Genomic DNA, 18,816 nt, shown 5'->3' with positions numbered 1-18,816 from the left:
GTAGTTGTACCATCCAGAAGGGATTTTGATACTATGCTGGTGCACGAAAAAATGAAGTCTGTTTAGCGTGGAAGTCCCGCTTGGTGGTGTCGAAAAAGCCAACAACATTTTTTAGATCCTCTCTTATTCTAACCCGATGGACATTGCCTCTTTGCGACGGTCAAGGCCCCTGCATCTGACTGTCATTAATCAATGGCTCCCTTCCGAATCTTTTCATTACGCAGGCCGGGATTAGTGTTAGTACTTATCGGACAATAGACGTTCAATCAAAACTTCTGGTGACACCTTGAACGTGGCTTGCGGACATTTCATCGACATCCTTCGATCATTCAATATTCACCTTTGATTATCGTCAATCAGATTGGGTAGAAAAAAGAGTACAATACACCTGACTCCCATGAATGGTCATCCACTTTGTGAAAGGAATAGTTGAAGGTTTCGTTTTGGCCCGTCACTGAAGGAGACTATCGATTCAGCTTTTTCCAATGTGATCTCGAGCGAAATTCACAAGGACAGAAGGACACCCATCGACTTCGATTATGACGACTGGCAAGGACTCGAGAACTGGAACGAAAGAACATAGGAAAGCCTGGGAATCCGAAGAAGGAAACCAAATCTGGCTATTCCCACACTTGATTTTTCAATATTTCGACGAGAAAGGGCACAACTTCCTCAATCAATTCGATTTCAATGGTCAAATTTCGCGACAACATCAGGCTCACACGCTAAAGCCATAATATATAGACAACTAAAACCCAATAGATATGCTGCATGGTTAATAATATTAATGATAAAATTTAAACAGGCCGAGCATTGGCTTCCACAGCTCAGACTGGGAAGGATAAACTGCGAACTGCTTGAATCCAGGACGCGGCTGCGTCAGGGAACTCCCATACCATAGCCCCGGCAGCTAGAGAAAACGAAGGGTGAATAATTGGTGGATCTTGAGCTGTTATCGAATGAACTTACACCATCCTTTACCCTTCGCTTGTTGGAGGCAAGAAGCCAAAAGGCTGGTGGTCATAAATCCATTGGAAGCATCACTAGATTGTCTCTCATCAGAAAAACGCCGAGTGAGGATGTTTCGAGGCAAGCGATACCACTCACCCTTGAGTAGCAGGTTTTCCGATGACCAACTTGTTCAAAGACACTCTCTGAGCAATCTCAAAGAGAGAAGAATGCGGCCAAGTAGCGGATGACTGGGTGAGAAGGCCACTGCACGTCGTATACTCACTCGTTCCCTCTGTGATTGGTATTAGTAAAATCAATTCGGAAATATTATCCGCAAGGAGACTCACGGTTGTAGAACTGCAAACGGAAGGTCAGGTCACTCTGTTTCGATAAGACTGAATGGAATGAACTTCACCTGAACATTGTACCAATCAATCAAACTTCCAACTTCAGCATCGACTGCGAGATAAGCCTGGTTATTGAACTTCTCAGGAGAGAACCTTCGAGGGTGGATGTCAGTACATAAGATTTCCATGGGCCGTGGTAGACGGCGTTACCAGGGAGCGACAGCTGGAAATTCACAAGTATTGAGTGGTACGTTCCCTCCATAATTCAACAGACTCACGAGCATGGGTGAGAATAAATTGTCCCTTGGGAAGCAGTGCCCGCATTTGGCGTGTGAAATCGGACAACCATTTCTTCGTGAACAGATGTAAGTAAGGTCGCTCCTCTGAGTTTCGCGACACTCACTTCCGCAGAACCATTGCCTGCGTTCATAGCATTAAAGTCCTAGCACAACATACATCAATATTTCCCCGAACTTGACGCATCGGAGTTTGACAAACCTCATAATCGATATCGGCACCATCCAAGTCGAATTCCTTCACCCAAGCTGCCATAGTATTAGCCGTAGCTATCGGATCGGCACCGCTAGACGTAGGTGCGTCCGTCGCACCGAACAACGAAACGATGAGTTGAATACCAGCCGCGTGGTAATCTGATTTGATCTGAGTTCGTTCCGAGGCACTTAGTTGAGTCCATTCTTCAGCCTAAAATAGATCAATAACAAGCGCGTTGATAACAAAGATAACCAAACCTTATCGAAGGCACCTTCTGTGAGCAAGAAGGACAATGCGCTGGCAAAAGCGCATGAATGATCTGACGTGAGCTTTGACTTACACTGAAAATCTTACAAGACATTAAAGCCCTGCGAAATGGTATCCAGTCAAACAGCGAAAACAAAGGGCCACAACGGAGGTGTACATACGCGCACTTGGCTAACAGGTGGTGGCCCGGTAAGTCCAGAGACGAACTTATCGCTGTAAATCACCCATCGTGGGGCACTGGGGACAGCCAGAGGTACAACATTGGTCGCATTGCCAGTTTTATCCTCTGGTACAGGGGAAGCAAGGCCTCCGAAGAATAGTGAGGAAAGTCCAAGAATCAGAGAGAAACTGGGGAATGCGACCATAGTGACTCCGGTGGAAGCTGGAATAGCTTGCTGATTCCGAACTTGAAAACAGGGACTCTTTTATATCCTGACCAAAGCAAAAGAGTGAACGAGTTGTTCCGAAGAAACCCGTTGACTTGTGATCTCTTGAGGGCTTCCTTAGGCTCAAAAAGCCGTGAATCCGTCGTTGGATGAGTATATTAACGGGCGGGTTGGTACATCGCGAAAAGATTACACCTACACATGCTCTTCGCATGATTCATCGGCATGTTAGTTTGCTGTCCACAAGTTATGGATGCCTACACACATCTCGTTTCAAAATTCCGAGGTGTTGAATACATTTAATCCATATGGCCTGTAACCATTCCTGTGAAAACAGACACAGATAAATAAGGCGTTGCACATATGGGCTGGCCACTTACAGAACAAAAGAGCAGACGGATATAAACCGCCTCACTGACTCTAAGAGAGAGATAGAGAGATAGAAAGACGAGCGAGGAACCTTTTTCACACAAATCCATGATGGAAGTCTTGTCCATGGAATGGTAGCAAGCCTTTGAAGCATGTTCGCGTTGAAGTGGCATCCACCATCCACTCAGCGCCAGTGGTGCCACCATGACTACAACACTGACTCGAGCTCCTTCGGGTTTCAATGCTGACGAAAGAGGTGGGAATAACGGCCTCCCAGATGAATACCGTCGTAATGCAACCGCCGAGACCATTATTATTTCAGCTCTGACGTTGCAGTTCTGAATGAAAAACGAACTGTTATCTTGCCACGTCCGACGCTTCCCGCACACTGAATCGAAGTTGCCAGCTTGAGCTTTGCCTCGACTGTCCATCCGCAAGTAGGCACCGATTTCCCTCGATAGCTCCACAAACACGATGATACTCGGATATAGATCTCTAAAAAACGAGAGTACTTGAGTGGAAGCGCTTGAGCGTGAGAGTTTGCACCGTATGCGAACGATAAGTATCATGTGGTCCCACGGCGGCCAGCGCTATTGAACCATCGAGGAATGACTTCGAAATGAACGGATATTCTCACCTGAAACAATTACATCGAGGAAAGACCCAATAGCTAATGATACAGTCCAAGTGTCGTTTGTCCATTTACAGTACAGAAACATCCGTGCCCTGAAACCCCTCAATCATGAGTCAATTCTTCTTACCGACCCTCACACTCCCTTTGAACGGCAATCCACTCAACACCATTCCGTCACGATGGTCTGGGCTATCAAGTGGTAGTCCTTTGACGGTCACGCCAACATCTGCGGTTCCAAGAATACCTGCCACCGCTCCTTGCCTTCCAAATATAACCTAAAAAGTAAAGAACGGGTGAATAGGGTTTGAAATCCTTACACGAACACACGACACTCACCTTACTCACAAAATCACTAAACTCCGAACGCCGCCCCGGCAACACTTCTAGTGGAACATCCACAATACGGGCAGTAACAGAGAACTCAGCTCCTTCCCCTGCCTCGGGTTCAATTCGAACACAGCGGGATATAAGCCAATCATCTGGCCTTATATGTCCAAATGCCTTTTCGGGTATAGGATCTGGGAGTGGACGCCTGGGAGGAGGAGCAGGAGCAGGAGGCCTGAGGCTCGCAGGTTCCAGAAGGTGGACTGATTCGGGAACCTCACCGTCGAATACCAGCACATCAGGAAGCACCCTCTTCACATCAAGTTCGACATTCATACCCTTGGGAAGCACAACGCGAGCCAAAACTGTACCACTCGCAGTGAAAGTGTTTCCCGGCTTGATTTTCATGTCTCGGATTGTAACGTCTCGAAGGATATGTGGTTTGATGGTTGGAGCTGGAAAATCAACATTGACAGACAAATCTGCGAAAATGGGTGTATGGATCGTGATGGGATTTGAAAGACCAGATAGATAGCGAGTGATGAACGTCGAAAGAAGAGGAAGGGTATCTTCCGACAAAGGAAGAACATGACCAAAGATATCCAGCGTGATATTTGGATGTGTTAGACTGAAAGGTTTCGTTTTGACCGACGCAACGTGCGCAGGTGTAAATGATTCAGATGGAAGAGAGACGATAAATGGTAAAGATGGTGCATTGAGATCGAAATTAAGAGGGGCCGGGTCAATAACCGTTGCAGCTGCCTCTATGAGTAAATTGTCTGCTGATGTAGATAGGTTGAAGGTGCACAGCGTAATAAGCTCTGAGATGGAAGGAAAAGGGGTGTTTCGCCCCGGATGGGGTAATCCCGGTAGGGAAGGTACTATGAAGAGATTAACATAAATGCGACGTGAGGTAGAGCAGACACACACTTCGAACACGTATTGAAGTCTTCAGGTTGGAAATAACTCGATGAACTACATTTCTCCAAGAACTTGAGCGTAAAGAGCCTCCTTGGACGTCAAGCTTTGCGGCATCTGCTCGAACACTGATCGCACCCAAGCTCCATGATTCGCGCACAAAACGCATGAGCGCGGTCGTATTATGTGTGGGACGGATTAGAAGGGGTGTAGAGATAGACGTTAACCAGTCCAGATTGGCGGGTGGATTTGTTGAAAGAGGAAGCTCTAAAGGAGGGATATCTAATGAAGCAAGAACCAATGATAGGTCCTGCTGAGATCTGATATCAATTGTAGAGGTCTTGACAGAGACTTGGCGAAGTTTGCTGATTCCCCATCGGCCAAACGACTTCCAAAGACTCTTAAAGAAAGATTCTCCAGTCGGATCTTCGTTGACTCCAATAATTACTCCGGCATCGACTCCAACTCTTCCTTCTACATCAACCCACATACCATCTGGCCAAGTACTGTTGAGTACGGTTATCCTCCGAGGCCCGTCAAAAACCACCGCCGCTTGAAGAATGTTGTCTGGAGACATTTCCGATGTTCGAGAGATGTAAGACCACGTAAGTATGGCCAACAGCACGAAGGTGACTACGCAAATAAGTAGTGACCATAGGAACACACGAAGAAGAGTCGACAATAAGTTTCTCCGCGTATTCAAGGTCGTGAACGATTCATCTAATTCGCTTGTTGGCTCTGAGGAAGGGCGACCGAGTAATGGGGTACGTTCAGTTGGATCCGGAGCCCGTCTTTTCCCTTTATCGATTTGTTGACTTGGACTCGATTCTGATGAGGAGCTCATAACGAAGAAAGCATACAGTAGTGGTCGGTGGTGGTGCGGATCTCGAGCACGTGTATAAGAAGCTTATATAGATGTATGATGCAAGGCGCCTAGCGAGACGCCCCAGATATCACATTGTATATGTACAGTGAACAGTCGTGACAGCAGAGCAGAAAGCCATATCTAATAACAATCACGACATGAGCTTTTCACCCCAAACGAGCTTGTGTCGATAGGCACGATAGCCACCTAGGAGGGCGATCCAGGAGAGCCAACAACATATAACAAAAGAAATGGTGAAGAGAAGTCGCATGCAAATTTTCCACTGCGTTGACACCGGACTGGAAGAGGTAAAAATAATTCTTCTCCAGCGTTCGTACCACGACGTGTTGAGCCAACGGAGATCTGCGACCAATGATTGGGCCTAATAGTAATACCTGTCGGTGATGACAAAGAAGTGAGAACGTCGGACGCACTTTGTCTCTCCCAGAATCATACAGAGAACGTATTTCTAAAACTTGAGTGCGTATGGAAGGTAGGCTTTGATTGAGCTCATTCAGAACTTGCAGAGACTCTTCCAGATCATGGGATATAGAAGGGACTTGGATATTAAGAGCCCGGCCTGCCCGCCTCGAGGTTCGCTAGGAAAAGTTCGAATTTGATGTCAATGCCCATGCCTATATAAGGAAACGAGGGCAAGCAATGGCGCACCTTGAGCCCAGTAAATGCTTCCTGTAACAGACTATCCACAGCTCTGAAGTTGCTGAGACTTTCAGAGAATTTGTGCTACAAAAAACAGTTAACGATTTTGTGGAGGTGTTCAGAGAGGTAGCTCAGACGTACTTCAAGCTCCTTCATCTGGTATTCATATTGAGCAGCCTGCTTCGACATCTTCTTCAACGATGATTCCAGTTTACTGGATTATTAGACGACGCATGTCAGTAGCATCGTTCAACAATGGGACAGGGGTATTTGCAGACCTGGTTGGGATGGAAATAGGGTATTCTGGACGATGTATTCGATACCCAGATGGCTCTGGGTGTGCCATAGTTGTACACAGGAGGGTATAGGAGAATTGTGGAAGAAAGAAGGAGGGCCTGAAACTTGAAAGGGCTTGAGCCTTGATAAATCAAAGGTCCATGGGGTCGTAAATGAAAATAAGCGATGTCACGGCAGAATTCTGATTCACGAGGCATCACTCCGGTGACCCTGAACGACGGTCATTGCCAAAGCTTCTCATCCACTATGGCGACTAGCACGAGAATCGTCCCAAGAATCGTTTATTCCTAACAGGCGCCTTCAGGAGCCCTCCATGAGCACAGAGATTTATTTTCACTTGCCCTGATCCTCTTGGGATGTCTACCTTCGACGAGTAGCCGTTGGCGATGGCGAGGAGGGGAGGAATCATTACGCAATACCACTACATGAGGCCTTCGCAAACAAAGAGGTTTGTAGGCAACGGATGATGTACGTATGCCTCACGCTGTATATTGTTACAGTTGTAAATCCTCCAAACCATAAAGGCGCCAAGCACCGACAATAACCATCGATCGATCTCCTTTCGCAGGCTCGCCTCAATCATACTATTCAATTTCTAGTCCATGAGCGTGAACCTGAACATCTCAGTGCCGCGATGCCAACTGGTCCTCATCACACGTCCGTGATCTGTTGTCGGGTCCCGGTAAGCCGAAACCTCTTTAAATTGTCGTTCCTACAGTACTCATTCAATACTCAATATCAATGCTCGGCAAAGATAGCTTATATAAACCTAACGAACTCATTTGTTCAACTGGACGCACATGTTACCCAGCGGGATCCAAGCCGTCAATGATGTACCTCGAAGGAAACGCTCCAGCACCCTCAAGACTCCAAACTTGGTAGTGTTCGAGTCCTCCGACAATTCTCAAGCTTCCATCATCACAGATTACAATCCATGCCCGTTCATAAAGCTGCTAGTACTGAAATCAGGTCTGATGCGGTCCCGTCGAAATAATCAAATAAGATACGGAAGTGGTAAGTTACCGTTTCCTCGTAGCTACCCAGGCTCATTCATTGACGCCATGTCAGGTGGTACAGTATGTTCTTCAGACCTTTCAAGTTCACACCTGTTGTCCGAGTATGGGTGGGCTTTGTGCCTCCCCACGGTTTCCATCGTAATGGGATATCGTCGCTATCTTGTCAGGTGTGTTCTTCATCATTCATATTCCACTGAACATACCACATCCCATGATCTTATGAACTTGCCCATTGTAGACGACTCAACGCGATGCACCGACCTTTTGCACCTGCGTTTTGAGAGGTTATCAGCTACTTCTTCTGGGATGCTCTCTTGGCACACAAGAGACCAGGTCACGAGAGGTGTTTCCAGACATATTTCACGAAAGAAGCATTCTGTCTCCGCTCTACTCAATGTAAAACCGCCAGTTATCTACCGAGACGCAGCATGGTACCGCTACTTGAGTTCCGAATTTTGTCCCTCCTCCGCCACTATAAGAAGCTGGTTTCATATTGGTATTTACTCCACCGCTCCACTCTTCTGAGAGCGTATCAGGCTATTATGGTGTCCTTGTCATTCTTCGGCATCACTTCCTTCGGTCTCTTGCTTTCTCTGCTTGGACGCGTGAGAGGCTCTCCGGTCAATATGACGAATCTCGATGGTCTCGACCAACAAGCTCGTGATATCGTGGCTCGAGCGACTCCAGCCGCTCCGCATTTCGTGGTCTATGCGGACACATACGTGCAGGGAACAAACGGACCGCCCTCCGTTGCTCAAGTCAAGGTCAGCTCACTCAATTCAAATAATTCAGAGTCATTGAGTATTGACGAGACTGTAGGGATTCAATACTTTGTGAGTTTCATTCAATATGTGGTCATCCAACCATACACTCATCTAGTAATCAGTGCACTGTCCTTCCTTATCCTTGCGGGACCATGGGACAAGGTGATTCTACTTCTGTCTTGGGCATTCTGAACCTGTGACGTTGCGAAGGCATACGAATGGACCACTCTTAGCGCAGCAGACAGGGCTTCCATCAAGTCTCAATACAACGCCGCCGGAATAAAGCTAATCGTTGCAGTATTCGGTGCTACCGATGTCCCAACTACCACCGGCGCGGACCCCATCAAGACCGCGAATACGATGGCCGCTTGGGTGAAACAATATGGTCTGGATGGTATTGACGTTGATTATGAGGTTCGGTCTGCAGTCACTGTCCTGTCGTTGTGTTCCACTAAGCGTTTCCGTTACTTGTCAGGACTTCGGTGCTTTCGACAGAGGAGATGGAAGTGCGGAAAATTGGCTCATTAGTTTCACCAAACAGCTGCGGACGCAGCTTCCACAGGGAGACTACCTTCTCACCCATGCTCGTGAGCTTATCTATATCTTCGTTGTCGGAGGTTATATGCTCACTTCCATCGCCGATAGCGGTCGCACCATGGTTCACACCTAATAAATATGGTGGTGGAGGTTATCTCGCGGTTCACAAGGCAGTCGGAAACCTGATCGACTGGTACAACGTCCAAGTAAGAGGCCTTTATTCCATCATATAAGTTACTCTCATTAATCTCCTGCGATCATAATAGTTTTACAACCGTAAGCCCTCATCTTCTTCACCGCGTATGGAGTTGAGACGACTGTTATTTTGTATCGAACAGAGGGAGCTTCTGAATATGTCACTTGCGATGGACTCTTGAACACCTCTTCCGGTACCTGGCCTCAAACAGCATTGTTCCAAATCGCAGCGAATGGTGTTCCTCTCTCCAAATTGGTCATCGGGAAGCCAGCTACTACCGGGTATGTAAACGACTTGATCTACCTTTCATTGTCGTCCCGTTTCTGATTTGCACCCTCCCCAACAGCGACGCAAACAGTGGTTACATGGACCCCAACACGCTCGCCACATGCCTGCAGACTGCGAAGAATAAAGGATGGAGTGAGTTCATCCTCTAGCATCATAGGCACGGTTTCTTAGGTACTGACTCGGTGAAAATTTAGATGGGGGTGCTATGTCTTGGCAGTTCCCTAGGGCTTCAGCTTCCTGGATCGCAACCGTGCGCTCCAAATCGTGGCCCGTTTAAACCCCATCGGAGCGAATAAACGTTATCGGGATGATAAACGGGATTGTACTTATTATCTTAAGTTATTCGAGTTATTCGTCGGGAAATGGTTTTCGAGTATTCCTTATGACCAGAGCTCAGTGAAGGAGTTGTTAAAGCCCTGTCGAAAGGTATTGAATATGATACAATTGGAATATTTATTTTTGATAAACTCAAATCTACATCAAGTCCTCTTTCGCAACCGTGGAGACCAAACAATTAAGAGTGGGAGGGTGAAGAGCACAACCGAAAAGAGAGCGCTGAAGGGCAAATGCAGAGACGACATAACAGACACGAACAACAGCAGCGCATGTAGAAGAAATCGACGGACGAAAGGGATGATGGGGAAAGATTGGAACGGGAGGGATAAAATAAGTAAGAATGCGAGGTAAAACGAAAGTGAATGATGATAGAGAAAGGAACGATTAGGGAGGATATTAGAAATGTCACTTAAGATGTAGGTCATGCAGAAGCGTGTAGGGCATGAAGATGTGCGAAACATGGTGATTCGAATCGTATATTGTTCATGCATTGTGTCGTCTGAATCCGTCTACCCCGCCAGCGGGTCTCTTATCAAGGCGTTAATGAAGGGGTACGGAGGGAGTGTAAGGAAGACAGCGGAGGGAGAGAACGAGCTCAAATGCCAATCCAAACCTCAGATTTATGCGGCGCTGTAAAGGAACAAATTATTCGTAGCGGCGATCTATAAATTTGATACACATTAAAGACGGGTTCATGGGAAGAGATGGTGCAAGCGTACCGCAATCGTATTCTCTTTTGGATGCCAACTGGCGTGAAGGATCTTCTTGTTGAAATCTAGGGTATCTAGCGACATCATGTCTCTCAACCCATTCGGCCGAGCGCCATTCTTCGCCCCTAATTTCTGTGGTCCAGTGTTCCCGATCTTCTTTATCTTGAACGCGGATTTATCGGCCTGGAGAACGACATCGTTGAGAGTGTCCACGTCATATATCCGGAAATAGTTGTGGTACGACCCCGTAAGGACATGTCTGCCAGATTGAAGATAAGTGAAGAAGCAAGCATAGTTAATGGCCAATCATACTTGTCATCCCCACCCCATACACACTCGAACTTATCGAAAATGCAATCATTTTCATACAGATCACAGAGCTTCCCGCGTAGATGGTCATGTATAGGAATGGTCTTCACCGGTCGCGACTCCATATTGATGTCCCAAATCTTCAGGGAGAGGTAGTCCCGAGACAGGATGTAACGGCCGTCATGGCTGAATTTGACATCTGAGATGGACGAGATGATCTCGGAGAAGAAAGAGCGTGTTGTGGGGTCCTCCTCTTCCTCAAAGCCTGTAAGTTACAAGAGGCAGCATGAGAACGAAAGGTTTGGGAAAATTTAGACGGACATACATTTAGCATGTCGGTCGCACAGCGCTGAGTCACGCATGTCGGCGAGTTTAATGTTGCTTTTCGAGCTCGAATACATGAAAAGATTGCAATGTATCGGGTGAAATTCGGTTGCAGTTATAACCTCCGTCAATTCCTCCATGTTGACAGGTTTGATGTCCACGATGTCTGGAATTTTTATGTATTCAATTCCTAGAATCGTTAAGTAAAAAGACATACTGAAGCTCTGGTCGCTGATATTTAAATTCCAAAGGTTGATTCTAAGGTCGTCTGCGGATACATAGGTTTCTTGGTCCGAGTTCACTGAAATCGAGTGTATGTGGTAGGCATGGGCGTTCGCGTATATTTTCCGGGGTACAGCGGCAATGATGTTGTCCTGCAATGCCATACGTGGTAACCGTAGGTGTCCTCGCGTTGTGGGAGGTGGAAGTTGGCGCTGCCCGTCGTGGAGATTGGACTCGGATACTACCCGAAGCGACTTCTCAAACACCTTCCAAAGCTTGATTGTTTTATCTGCAAGGCTTAGTGTGAATGAAGATCGATGTACAAAGGTTGATCCCCCGCACCGTTTGTCGAGAGGAGAAAATGTGCAGAATTTTGACGTTTGCACCATCTAATCTTGTTGATCTTCTCCTCAATCTCCAACGACTTAAGGTAGTCAAATTCTGGTTCGTGTGATTGAAATTCGGTGTAGAATTTGTATTCACAACCCTTTTTCTAATGGCACGGCCAACGATAATGCAATCGCGCAGTAAGGACGAAGGGATAAGAAAGCGGTGAAGAATGATCAGTAAGAAGGTCCCGATTTGGAATAGCGAGAGCTTTTTTGCGACCCAAGATGACATACCGCTTCATTTCTCTCGAAGAGTACAACGCGACCACCCTTATCTCCTGTCGCTAGATAGTTTCCAGTAGAATCGAATTCCACGGTGGATATGATATCCGCTGAGGTGGACAATAATCAGTCACGATCCAGAGAGCAAAGAGGCCGAGATGCTCAATGAAGACCCCGATCGAAGCGAAAAGAGTATACCTTCCGTGATGTCTTCTACTTCTCCCTTATCACCAAAACATTGGGCAAAACGCCAGCCACCTGAGCCTGAGGGGTCTTCCATGCTGTTACGAGGCGAAACGAGGGTTCGAAATCGGAGGTCGTGGAAGTTTCTAGCAGAAAAGGTGGTTTAAAGCTGTTGTTTTCGTCGAAATACAAGGAATGTGTCGCTTTCGTTGTGCGAGCGGCTGGTGGATTGTGTAGGATAAGGTGCAAGAGTAAGTGTTGATCGACACAAGGCCTTGTCAGGCACTCGGTTTGGACTTGTTTGGCAAGAGCTTTGTTTGCCGTAGCCTTCCGCCAGTTGCTGTCTTTCTCTCAAACCACCATAAGAACCGTCAGAATGATTGCACCTATCACCGGCAGGCTTAGGAAGCGCTTTTTTGTCGACGTTTCTTGCGCTTTAGGTCTTGGAACCGCCGCTGCATATACTTGGTGGTATGTTTTATCTTTTTTCTCGCATGAATCTGCATGTTCACAACTCTTCAGGTATGGGTATCATTTGAAGTCCGGTTAGTCAAGAAAGGCATGTTATTAATTGCACAGACGCTAATATCAAGTCTAGTTGCACGTCAGGAGCAGTTCTATCTCAAATTGGAGCAGGAGAAACTCGCTCAGAAGGCATAGACAGAGGGAGGGAGGAAACCGTTAATAGACCTGTCCTATGCCCAACCCATGTCCAGAACACGTTCCAGTATTCCAACTTTGACCTTGCATCGCAATAATATTTATGAGAGACTACGATTATTGGAATGCTCCTCCGCTATGAAAGATTACAAGATACCGCACGCTGAGGAATGATATATATACCCGAATGACTGAACCACTCATCTTTTTATCCCAAGTTTCTCCAACTCGACACAACTCTCTATTACCTCTTCCTCAATCTTCCTCACTTTCTCCCAGTCGGTGCCTATCCCAAACAACCCAACTTCTGCCTCCCGTAAACGCTCCTTACGATCAAGACCTCGTTGACATAGCATGTAAACTTCGTTGATATACGACCTCTCGATTGTCTTCTCAAACTCGGAGAAGGCTGGACCTGGTTTAAACTTGTCGTCTTTCTTGACTTTTTTCTGTTTAAGGTCGATTCCTTGCCTTTGAAGCTCTGGGCCGATTACCGGATGGTTCATGACTTCATTAGGATTTATGTGGTATTTGACCCCTCGTCCAGACGTGTATATTTCCGTGTGATATCGCGATGTAGATTGGAACGAATATCTCGGGTCGGGCACAGGAGGTGTCGTGAACAGATTTGGAAGTGAAGAAAGGATTGAGAAACCGAAAAGAATGATAAGTGGAAGTAGCTGTAAAACAAATGACCGGGGTTCTACATTTGCTGCATTCGCCTGTTCACGTCGACCATTTGGGGTGGTCTGGAAAGACCTAAAACCTCCTCCACTGGAAAAAGTAAAAACTGTATGGAACCAGTTAAAACTTTGATGATACGCCAACAGTGTTCATCCTTACCTGTCGGACCCCCTCCGAAACCACCAAAAGTAGGATTTCCACCGCCAAAGAACATATTGAACAATTCCTCCGGGCTTATTTCGCCATCAAAACTAGGACCTCCGCCAGCAAACGACGTAGATGAGAATCCGCGCGATGACATCCCCCCAGACCTATCCTCCGGATCAGAACCACTCTGGTCATGAATCGCACGTTTTTGTGGGTCTAGATTGCGTGTGTCTGAGTGTGCAGTTTATCCAAAAGTACGATAGAACAAACCAGACAAAATTTGGAAGGCTTTCGACACCACTAGCAGAAAGTCGTCAGCCTCACAACTCGGTTACACGGAGGACGGACATACGTTTAAAGGCTTCATCAGCGCCTGGAGCCCCATTCTTGTCAGGGTGTAGTGCCAATGCAAGCTGCAGGTATTCAAAATCAGAAAATCACCTAGGCTTGAAACAAAGGCCACGTACCTTCCGATAAGCCTTCTTGATGTCAGCCTCGTCACATTCCTTCTTCACTGCCAAGATCTCGTAGTACTCTGTCACTTTACAGGACCTGACTCTCCTTACGACTTCCATCTGCTCAGCAGTATACTCCCTCTTTTCGCCTCCTAATCCGCCTGCAGTTCCATTAGAGCTCGCCTGTGTCTTGGATTCTTTGGTGGTATGTCGTCGGTGTTTAGTCCCAGACGCGGAAGGATGCTCCTCTGTTGCTGTTGTTGACGCTTTCGTGGACCTAGAAGACCCCTCGTCATTCGTAGACAATTCCGCTTCTGCAGCGTCTATTGACGCAAGTAATTTGTGGGCTTCAGCTGTATCAAAGAGAGCTATCGACTTGTGACAGAACTTGCGGGCAGATGTGTAATTTCCGGCTTCAAGATGCTTTTGCGAGATAGAAAGACAGCGAAGTGCTTCGTCCTTGTTCATTATATGAATGAAAAGAGTAGCGAGGCGGATCTGAGATGGATATGTAAGTATGAGGGTGAGGAATTCAATTTAGACCGGCCGTGTCGTGGAGGAAGTGGTGGCAATGCGGTTATGTAAGGAGGAAGGAGTTTCATTTTTTTTTTAAAAAGACCAAGATCAACCAAGCCTCCTTCAACTTCAAATTTAAACCGTTAAGTCTTTTCCCAATATTAAAGCCATTGTGTGAATTGACAGGTAAATAGAATAACCCAACCTAGCAAAACGCTGGAAGATTATCCCCGAAGTCGGATAAATGAGGAGGGGTCTATTGGCTATCATGTCCGATCCGTTGACCCCCAATTTGGGCCGTTTTTGGTGAATACTTTTCGGCTAATTTGGGCGGGTTTTCGGTACATATGGATCGGGTGGGGAAATTCTGGTCCATTTTAGGTACAGTCCTTCGGCATCCTACGGGGTCCAATGAAGGATTTAATTTCCTAATAATAATAATAATAACCGATACAGCCTCACGCCTACACTATTTTACTAATTTTTAGGGTATACGACATGTCGAAAAAATCAAAACGGTCGAGTACCTACCCTCAGCCAGGACAACCCTGGCGAGCCAATATTTGGGCACATTAGGGATCGTAGGTGGTGCTCAATTTGGCCGGTTTTAGGTACACTAGGATCGGAGGCCATCAGCAAAATGACGTAATGCTTTTCGGCTTGTTTAAGCTTTTTTCGGCTTTTTGGATGGTAGGCAAGCCACAAGCTACTTTTCGTCGCTTTCTTAACCATATATAGATAGGAGAAACCGAAAAGCTGTCATTACGGTATTTAACTCTTTTCAAATTTTATGTAATTCGATTTAATTCTATTTGCGCGTCCGCACTCGGCACTGACTTGTCCCAAAAGGGATTGCGGCTTGTCGGCTTTCTCATATTTTTGGTGGGGAAAAAGCCGAAAAAAGCCGGACAAGCCGGCAATGATTGTTTACTGATGGAGTGTCGGCCAAAATGAGACCCTTTTTTGGTACATCCCGGATCGGACTGTCCAGGGTATTCTGATAAATGGCACAAGTCGACCCGGACTCGTGACTCATTTAATCGCGCTCGGTTAACGCACCACTTATCACCTACCATTCCCTTTGAAGGTATTGCCAACCACTTGATGTTAACTCCACTCATATCATACCAGTACCTACACAGAAAGCCGATGCACTACAGTTCAGTCGATTACTAGGCGGGTTTTTGGATTGGTTTTTACCTCACGATACTGGGCATAACCAACTACAAGAACGGTCGAATCGGCAACCGAAACCTACAATGCAGGCAGCACCCAATATCGAGGAAACAGAGGAGCTAAAGCAATTCAGGGAGGCGTGGAAAGCAGAAGTATGGAGGAAAAAGCAAGTTGGAACCAGCGCTGGGCATGGTGCAAGCCTAAAAGTTTCAGAAGGCGCTGCTCCAGCTCATATGCCCACCACCAATCATGGAATTCAGGACCCGATACCGAGAGTATCGAGCGTCACTATTACGAGTCCATCCGAAGAAGTCGTCGTCTCACCCACCCGCCGGTTCACTGCAGTGGCCTTTGCCTCCAGCGGTAGTTCTTCCCCAGCCGTGGGGATATACCGTCGGGCTGTTCTACACGAACAAAAAGGGGAACTTGACGAAGCTTTGGTACTTTATCGCCAAGCATTCCGTCGAGAGTCCAATGTCGACAAGTTGTACCATCAGGAGGAACGGTTGGGTGCCTTCCTTGTTGCTCAGGCGCAGAAACAGAAAGAGATCTCTGGAAGTGGAAGTACTAGTGGAAAGAAGAAGGAACAAGTTGATGACGTCGACGAAGTTAAAGCCCTCTCAGAGAACCTCAAAGACACGCTCACATTCCATGACAAAACAACACAGTCGGCGGAGAAAGCATCCAAACGTGCGAGTGAAGGAAATATCCGAAGCTATAGCAGGCTAGTATCTACACTGAAGGAGATCTCCGAACCGTTGGCGTTCGAACCAGAGGACGAGAAGGAGCCTGTTCCTCTAAACATACTGCCCTACGAGATGGTTGTTCACGTTCTGAAACACCTTGACCCATCGTCTATAGAGCGTTTTGCTGCCGTCAATAAGAAAGCCAGGGTGATCAGCTTGGATTCGTCAATTTGGAGGTAAATGCTACAAGTCCTTATGTGTTCTGTCCGCCACTGATGAGAACCCAGGGAACTCGTGGAGTTTACATATAAGCCACCGCAAGTATTAGATCAAGGGGTGCTCAAGACACTCTACGACGAATATCTGTACGACCATCGCAGATTATATATCGAACAACCTCGCGTACGGATGGACGGTGTTTATATTGCGATGTGCCATTACGTGTATGTCCTTTACTATCGTATTTTTTCTGTGGCGCTCTTGATCTAATTGCTCACCTCAGACGCTATGGTATGAGCGAGAACTCATGGGTGAACGTACGTCTAATTTTACGTTCGTATAATTGAAAGATCCATCCTTTCTCTTTCTATCCGTAGCTCAGTCATTTAATCACTTACCACCGGTACCTGTGCGTCGATAAAATGCTTCCCCAGCCCTTTTTTGGCGACTGATAATTTGGGTCTATAGCCGTTTCTACCCGAACGGACAGGTACTATCCCTTTTGACCAACGAACAAACTCCAGCTGAGGTCATATCTCGACTTAAGCCCACACGACCGACCAAAGTAAGTGACCAAGGAGCTCTCCAGTTTTCACGCTCATCTAGTAAAAGGGTCTCCTTATTGGTACCTGGCACCTAAGCGGAACAACGATCGTCTTGTCAAACCTCATAGATTCAGACAGTCTCTCAGACCCCAAGCTCGCCCCCGTCGACTTGAATTCACCCTCATCTGTCCTGTCTGCCATCAACAACGTTCATAGAACGAGCAACCTCACCGGAACCGGAACGGCATCGACGGGGCCGTCTTATCATCCGCCGGGGATGTCATTAAGATTAAGATATGTTTTTACGATGAGTCTCTCACTCCGATCTAGACCATTAGGAAGGTGGAACAAGTTGGATATTACCTCCTATGATTCCATTCATCTAGAGACGGGAGATGTTCATCCGGTTGCCTTGAAACATGAGCGGCCATTCTGGTTCTCGAAAGTTCGATCTTATGCATACGGTTGATCGTATTAGTAAGTAGGGCTTTGTATTTATTCAGATTACGGAGCAGCAACCACGGGCAGAATTGAATCGTTGAGAGTTTCCAACCGAGTCCTGTATGAGTGTGAACAGCTGACTCGTCCTATATTCCCTATTCCCTACCAACAGATAGCTATGCCTCTTCAGCTACATCGCCTCGAAGCACTCCCACAAGTGGATCTTGATTTCTTCAAGGAGCAACTGGACCTCAAAAATGAAGCTGAGGTCAAAGCACACATTGCTAGGATTGCATCCAAAGCATACGAGGCCAGTATCAGAGTGCCAGTTGTTACCGTCTGACGCTTGAACCTTTCGAAATCAGATATACAGTTATAGATGTATTGAACTGTTTACATTCGCTCAGTACGCTCTATGCTATCTATTAGCCTCCATAAACGAATGCAATCGTCTACAGAATCAAGACAGGACTTTACGATAGGATGGGTCCCTCATCCGCGTACCAGCGCGCCTTGAAACTGTGTTCGCAACGCGAAAACGCTCTCTTCCTTGAATTTGGAACCTTCTGTCAGTGCCCTTCAATACGTGGCATAGGTTATTTTTTCCTGAATTTACTTACTCAGTCGGTACGACTTTGCGCAAAGCAGTCATGGATGGGGTTCCAGTTTCCAGGGTGATCGGATCTGATCTCCATTCCGGTGAGTGTGGTCTTTCAACTAAACGTACTCTCATGAACCACATTCTCCTGAACAGATTTCTGGGAATTGGGACATGAACTCTTTGGAACAACACCTATAACGTTTCCTGCCGCCTTCATTGCAGGGGACGCATTTGACTCCGCTTTCATATCTGCCAGGGGACCTGTTACCACCAATGACGCCGACATGCAAAAAGTTCCAGATCTACAAAGTCTCACATCCCTTATTCCTCTGCAGGGGCGTATTTCTGCTATACACGCATCGAGCGTTTTCCACTTGTTCAATGAAGAAAAGCAAGTCGATCTCGCTCGAGCTATCGCTAGTTTACTCTCCTCCCAGTCCGGGTCGTTAATTTTTGGTGTGCAGCTTGGACAGGAGGTCGCTGGGGTCCGGGAGTTTGTCAGAAGACCTACAGATCAGACGATGCGGTTTATACATAGTCCTGAAAGCTGGAAGAAGTTGTGGGATGGGAACGTGTTTCCCGCTGGGTCGGTACAAGTTGAGGCGAAGTTGGTTCCTATAAATCTCAAAGACACCGGGGTTGATGGTAGTATACTAGTTTGGTCCTGTACAGTCCTTTGA

At 46.8% G+C, this 18,816-nt stretch overlaps 8 protein-coding genes across 9 annotated transcripts; 3 read left to right on the top strand and 5 right to left on the bottom strand.

Moving 5' to 3' along the window:
* Positions 1–771: 771 nt before the first annotated feature.
* E1B28_007340 (uncharacterized protein) lies at positions 772–3,473 on the bottom strand. Its single transcript, XM_043152067.1, has 14 exons — positions 3,450–3,473; positions 2,824–3,402; positions 2,219–2,768; positions 2,145–2,158; positions 2,048–2,087; positions 1,797–2,000; positions 1,702–1,740; positions 1,577–1,649; positions 1,509–1,521; positions 1,367–1,451; positions 1,299–1,308; positions 1,108–1,243; positions 970–1,043; positions 772–910 (listed from the first exon to the last, which is right to left on the bottom strand). Exons 3-14 carry the CDS (start codon positions 2,420–2,422, stop codon positions 828–830), a joined length of 975 nt encoding a protein of 324 aa, XP_043010152.1. The 5' UTR covers positions 2,423–2,768; positions 2,824–3,402; positions 3,450–3,473; the 3' UTR covers positions 772–827.
* An 86-nt stretch (positions 3,474–3,559) lies between these two features.
* E1B28_007339 (uncharacterized protein) lies at positions 3,560–5,265 on the bottom strand (the record flags this gene model as incomplete). Its single annotated transcript, XM_043152066.1, has 3 exons — positions 3,560–3,721; positions 3,783–4,651; positions 4,701–5,265. The coding sequence occupies 3 exons, from the start codon at positions 5,263–5,265 to the stop codon at positions 3,560–3,562; spliced, it is 1,596 nt and encodes a 531-aa protein (XP_043010151.1).
* Positions 5,266–5,704: 439 nt separating this feature from the next.
* On the bottom strand, positions 5,705–6,559 carry E1B28_007338 (uncharacterized protein; the record flags this gene model as incomplete). Its single annotated transcript, XM_043152065.1, has 5 exons — positions 5,705–5,935; positions 5,988–6,152; positions 6,223–6,297; positions 6,355–6,427; positions 6,492–6,559. 5 exons carry the CDS (start codon positions 6,557–6,559, stop codon positions 5,705–5,707), a joined length of 612 nt encoding a protein of 203 aa, XP_043010150.1.
* A 1,395-nt stretch (positions 6,560–7,954) lies between these two features.
* On the top strand, positions 7,955–9,588 carry E1B28_007337 (uncharacterized protein; the record flags this gene model as incomplete). The annotated part of the gene is made up of 10 exons (XM_043152064.1): positions 7,955–8,290; positions 8,346–8,359; positions 8,413–8,452; positions 8,501–8,704; positions 8,766–8,877; positions 8,936–9,033; positions 9,094–9,103; positions 9,166–9,304; positions 9,370–9,443; positions 9,506–9,588. The coding sequence occupies 10 exons, from the start codon at positions 7,955–7,957 to the stop codon at positions 9,586–9,588; spliced, it is 1,110 nt and encodes a 369-aa protein (XP_043010149.1).
* Positions 9,589–9,705: 117 nt separating this feature from the next.
* Positions 9,706–12,286, bottom strand: PAB1 (Protein phosphatase PP2A regulatory subunit B). The gene is made up of 7 exons (XM_043152063.1): positions 12,022–12,286; positions 11,836–11,933; positions 11,555–11,705; positions 10,992–11,501; positions 10,670–10,931; positions 10,367–10,616; positions 9,706–10,309 (listed from the first exon to the last, which is right to left on the bottom strand). Exons 1-7 carry the CDS (start codon positions 12,101–12,103, stop codon positions 10,268–10,270), a joined length of 1,395 nt encoding a protein of 464 aa, XP_043010148.1. The 5' UTR covers positions 12,104–12,286; the 3' UTR covers positions 9,706–10,267.
* A 494-nt stretch (positions 12,287–12,780) lies between these two features.
* Positions 12,781–14,530, bottom strand: E1B28_007335 (uncharacterized protein). 2 transcript variants are annotated; one of them, XM_043152062.1, is made up of 6 exons: positions 13,965–14,530; positions 13,850–13,910; positions 13,768–13,797; positions 13,510–13,713; positions 13,138–13,456; positions 12,781–13,081 (listed from the first exon to the last, which is right to left on the bottom strand). In XM_043152062.1, the coding sequence occupies exons 1-6, from the start codon at positions 14,418–14,420 to the stop codon at positions 13,060–13,062; spliced, it is 1,092 nt and encodes a 363-aa protein (XP_043010147.1). In that variant the 5' UTR covers positions 14,421–14,530; the 3' UTR covers positions 12,781–13,059. The 2 variants fall into 2 exon arrangements, with proteins under 2 accessions (XP_043010147.1, XP_043010146.1); XM_043152061.1 differs by having other exon boundaries at positions 12,781–13,456.
* Positions 14,531–15,472: 942 nt separating this feature from the next.
* Positions 15,473–17,563, top strand: E1B28_007334 (uncharacterized protein; the record flags this gene model as incomplete). Its single annotated transcript, XM_043152060.1, has 7 exons — positions 15,473–15,495; positions 15,556–16,566; positions 16,618–16,773; positions 16,833–16,866; positions 16,927–16,958; positions 17,018–17,114; positions 17,162–17,563. The coding sequence occupies 7 exons, from the start codon at positions 15,473–15,475 to the stop codon at positions 17,561–17,563; spliced, it is 1,755 nt and encodes a 584-aa protein (XP_043010145.1).
* Positions 17,564–17,713: 150 nt separating this feature from the next.
* Positions 17,714–18,816, top strand: E1B28_007333 (uncharacterized protein; the record flags this gene model as incomplete). Its single annotated transcript, XM_043152059.1, has 5 exons — positions 17,714–17,845; positions 17,901–17,941; positions 17,994–18,103; positions 18,160–18,234; positions 18,290–18,816. 5 exons carry the CDS (start codon positions 17,714–17,716, stop codon positions 18,814–18,816), a joined length of 885 nt encoding a protein of 294 aa, XP_043010144.1.

This window comes from Marasmius oreades, chromosome 4, assembly GCF_018924745.1.
Source record: "Marasmius oreades isolate 03SP1 chromosome 4, whole genome shotgun sequence".
NCBI lineage: Eukaryota > Fungi > Basidiomycota > Agaricomycetes > Agaricales > Marasmiaceae > Marasmius > Marasmius oreades.
Note: the sequence above shows the minus strand (reverse complement) of the source record. Positions and strands in the feature narration are given on the sequence as shown.